This window comes from Sphaeramia orbicularis, chromosome 7, assembly GCF_902148855.1.
Source record: "Sphaeramia orbicularis chromosome 7, fSphaOr1.1, whole genome shotgun sequence".
In the NCBI taxonomy this organism is placed as follows: Eukaryota; Metazoa; Chordata; class Actinopteri; order Kurtiformes; family Apogonidae; genus Sphaeramia; species Sphaeramia orbicularis.
The window spans coordinates 15,384,459-15,388,551 of NC_043963.1; the positions used below are offsets into that span (position 1 = coordinate 15,384,459).

General features: G+C 45.9%; 1 protein-coding gene across 3 annotated transcripts; it reads left to right on the forward strand.

Moving 5' to 3' along the window:
• Positions 1-517: 517 nt before the first annotated feature.
• On the forward strand, positions 518-2,506 carry her9 (hairy-related 9). Of its 3 annotated transcripts, XR_003935925.1 has the most exons (5): positions 518-881; positions 1,021-1,116; positions 1,226-1,313; positions 1,422-2,073; positions 2,124-2,506. XR_003935925.1 is itself a non-coding variant. In XM_030139953.1 (4 exons), the coding sequence occupies exons 1-4, from the start codon at positions 774-776 to the stop codon at positions 2,003-2,005; spliced, it is 876 nt and encodes a 291-aa protein (XP_029995813.1). In that variant the 5' UTR covers positions 518-773; the 3' UTR covers positions 2,006-2,506. The 3 variants fall into 3 exon arrangements, 2 of the variants coding, with proteins under 2 accessions (XP_029995813.1, XP_029995814.1); XM_030139953.1 differs by having other exon boundaries at positions 1,422-2,506; XM_030139954.1 differs by having other exon boundaries at positions 1,425-2,506.
• Positions 2,507-4,093: the final 1,587 nt, after the last annotated feature.

Sequence of the window (4,093 nt, forward strand, 5' to 3'; positions counted from 1 at the left end):
TTTATGCCTCAAATACCCAAAGTTGTGTGTATGCAGGTTTGAAGGGAATACAGTAATGGTGAGTTTTATTAAGAATTTATCACATCATAAATTATTTCAGATTATTTATGATACAAGAAACGCGCAACTCAACCATAAAAAGTCCCCGTTTCCGCGTAAAAGCCTCGGTCAGTATAGTCTATACCTCGTTGCAAAGCGCACACACCAAACAGGAAAAAAATGTGACGAGCAAGGAGCAAAGTTGGGAGCAAACATCCAGCGCATTCCCCTCTTATCACTTCACAGAACGGCCCGGCCGCTGCTGCGCGCTCCGCTTTGTTGTTTGTCCCTGCAGGGCTGATTGAGCAGCGCGTGACTGACGGCCCGCGGGGGTGTTGTCCAATCAGCGGTCTGCCCCGCGCCCAATGGGTGAGTCCTCTCTGCTATTGGCTGAGACGAGTGTGGGAAAGAATGCAGAGAGGGTTTCACACGAACTGGGAGCACGCGAGCCGTCTATAAGTACGGCCCTGGCGTGTGTCGGCGGCAGAAGCGCAGAGTCGGCCAGCACGGCACAACGCACGCTCCCGTACTCGGATGACAGCCCGGTGATTATAAAAAAAAAAAAAAAAAAAGCAAAGCAAAGCATCACGACGCGAACCGATCCGTGGACCGTCGCTCATCTGCATATGAAGTGTTGAATTTTTTCCAGATATATATATTTTTATTTGATCCTGTTTTGCTATTTTCTTGCATTTCCAACGAGGACTACTTTTACGCATTTGGTTTGGTCAATAATGCCAGCTGACACCATGGAAAAGCAGACGGCATCACCTATTGCCGGTGCCCCTGCGAACGGATCCCACACACCAGACAAACCGAAAAATGCCAGCGAGCACAGAAAAGTAAGTTTTTTACTGTTTTTAAACAACTATCCTGTGATTTTATTTGTTAGTGTTGCATAGGAAGATGATCTGCAACTTTCTATTCCACATGTGCCGTTTGTGACCAAGACATTTATATAGTCTTGTTTTTTCTTGACAGTCATCCAAACCTATAATGGAAAAACGCCGGAGAGCGAGAATAAACGAGAGTCTCGGGCAGCTGAAGACACTCATTCTGGACGCACTTAAAAAAGATGTAAGTTGACTTGGATTTTCAGAAGCCACATGTGTGGAGATGATTATATCAGTTCTAGTGTGACTCTGAAGATAAAACCCTAACTTTTGCTGATGTTCTTTCTCCACAGAGCTCCAGACACTCCAAACTGGAGAAAGCAGACATCCTGGAGATGACAGTGAAGCACTTGAGGAACCTGCAGCGCGTCCAGATGAGCGGTAAGTCAGTCACCTATTCAAGGGATTCATCTCTGCAAAAATAGATGCAGATTCTGATAAAGAAGTCCTGGATGTGTTACTTATCTGCACATTTCCTCTCTCCACCAGCAGCGCTTTCTGCAGATGCCACCGTCCTGAGTAAATACAGAGCAGGATTCAACGAGTGCATGAATGAGGTGACCCGCTTCCTGTCCACCTCAGAGGGGGTGAACACGGAGGTCAGGTCCAGGCTCCTCAACCACCTGTCCAGCTGCATGACCCAGATGATGTCCATGAACTACCCGCAGCAGCCCCCGTCCCAGCAGGCTCATCTGGCGCAGCCCCTCCATGTGCAGCTCCCATCCACCCTGCCCATCAACGGCGCCACCATGGGCTCCAAACTCAGCCCAGCCGAAGCCGTGTCCCCTAAGGTCTTCGGTGGGTTCCAGCTGGTGCCCGCAACAGACGGACAGTTCGCTTTTTTGATCCCCAACCCCACTTTCGCCTCCTCCACCGCACCTGTTATCCCCTTGTACGCAAACGCAGGACTGCCCGTGGCCGTTAACGCCAGTCCGGTGCACGGCAGCTCCGCACCGCCTGCAGCATCTCCAGTCCACGGCATGACGTCCTTTTCCGGGGGGTCCCAGGCGGTTAGTCCGGTCGGGATCAGCACCGGATCAGAGAGCAGCGAGCCGGTGTGGCGGCCTTGGTAGCACAACGGACAAGAATCTCCAGTGAAACCAGTTTGCGTTACTTGCCCAGTTTAGACGGTGAACTGACTACACACACACACACACACACACACACACACACACACACACACACACACACACACACACGGCTGTTACGGGCTCCAACCTGTGACTTTTCAGCTGCGGGACTAAAAGTCTAACATTTAACAACAACACAAGTTGTCATTGTTTCGTTTTATGGAACAGGGGCCTTAAATGGCAGATAGTTCTTATAATTTATTGTCTGATTCCAAAATTTGGATGTCGGTGATAAACATGCTGTACATGCAGATGGACGATTTATAGCAAAATTTGTTACCAAGTACTTTTAGATTAGTTTTGTACAAAGTTGTTATTGATTGTTATACCAAAGCTGTGTTTTATATTCTTTGTTGTTTTTGTGCTGAAAAGGACAAAGAGAAAAGAAAAAAGTGACGTTGGGCAATGACCCATTGTTTTAATAAAAGATGTTACAAAAACTAATATTCTGGTCTTCAGTGTGATGTGTACATGTGTGTGCTCCAAAAACTAATATTCTGGTCTTCAGTGTGATGTGTACATGTGTGTGCTCCAAAAACTAATATTCTGGTCTTCAGTGTGATATGTATATATGTATGCTCCAAAAACTAATATTCTGGTCTTCAGTGTGATGTGTACATGTGTGTGCTCCAAAAACTAATATTCTGGTCTTCAGTGTGGTGTGTACGTGTGTGTGTTGTTTTGTCACAGTTTACATAAAGGTCTAAATGGTATCTCTATTCTCTGAGGCCGTGCGTAAAAGTCACACTTCGTGCGTAAAAGTCAATATAAGCGTATTGAACTTTCACACACACCGTGGTCGTTATTAAAGTCAAAACTTGCACAACCTATGCATTTGTTTCCTATAAGAGCTTCAGTAGACCCATCAGGTAATCTACATTTTATTATGACCACTGTCACTTCAGTTCCTTATATTTGTCCCACTGCAGAATGGCAGAAGTGACAATAGAGGTGTATTTTTCTATTACGATAAAGGTAATTAAAAGTTTGAAAAGGGTCTCATCCTGTATGCAGCGGGAGCTTTAAAAAGCCTTAAAGCCTATTCATGAGCCTGGGAAATGCGCTCAGGGGTTAATGTCACTAACAGATTGCCTCAGTGAAAGGAGAATATGGAAGGATCCTCGCTTCCTTTTGTGTATCAATTGTTCGATGCCACTCTCAATGGGCCTTCACCTCAATAAAGGAGAAAACGAGGGAACTTGGGTGTGATGGAAACCTGAAGGCGGTGAGGACAGATAAAGCACTTTCAAAGATAAAACTTGGGTTAACGATTCACTCTCCAAACACTCCTCACACACAAGCATCCACAAGGTCGACCTGTTCTTGACATGGCAGCTTTAAACATATTGCTGTGTATTAAAGGTCTTCCTCCTCATCTTTATCTCTGCCTCCTCTTTGTTTATCCCTTGGCTGTAAACTTATCTTCCGTCAGTATGGGGTCCGGAACTGGAAAGACTCGGTGCTGTGTGGAGCGGCGTGACGCTAGCCGTGTGTCCGCCACTTGCAGTCAGTGGGCCCCTTCACTCCAGATTAGGTTACAGCCTGGAGACCGCCGCTCCAAACCCCTCAACATTTAATACTCCACCGGCGCGCCGCAAGTGCGCACGGCAAACACCACAAGTATACGCACAGAGATGCACACTGGTAGGGTCATTCTATTGCATAAGATTACGCACGTTACAACAGCAAATAATCCGAAGTTTAAAGTTTTTATCTTAGAAAATAAATAAGAGGAGACACCTGGAAGTGGTAACATTTAAGATTCCAAAGCCAAGCAGGAATAAGCCACATGCGCTGGTGGAATAAGTCATTCAGATCCTTTAAACAAGTATGTCCGCTGGCAAAAGCTTTAATCAGGTAAATGGAGTAAATCTAAGTCACTGACAAGGTATTTGAAACTGGTCGTAACTTTGCCTACGTGACTTTTCGTAGATGTTTTTGTCCTGATAAACACTCTGTATTCAGCTTCCTTTAACAGTCGGTGTGTGTTGTTAATTTGTGTAGTTGCGTTCTCACTTTCACCCTGCTGTG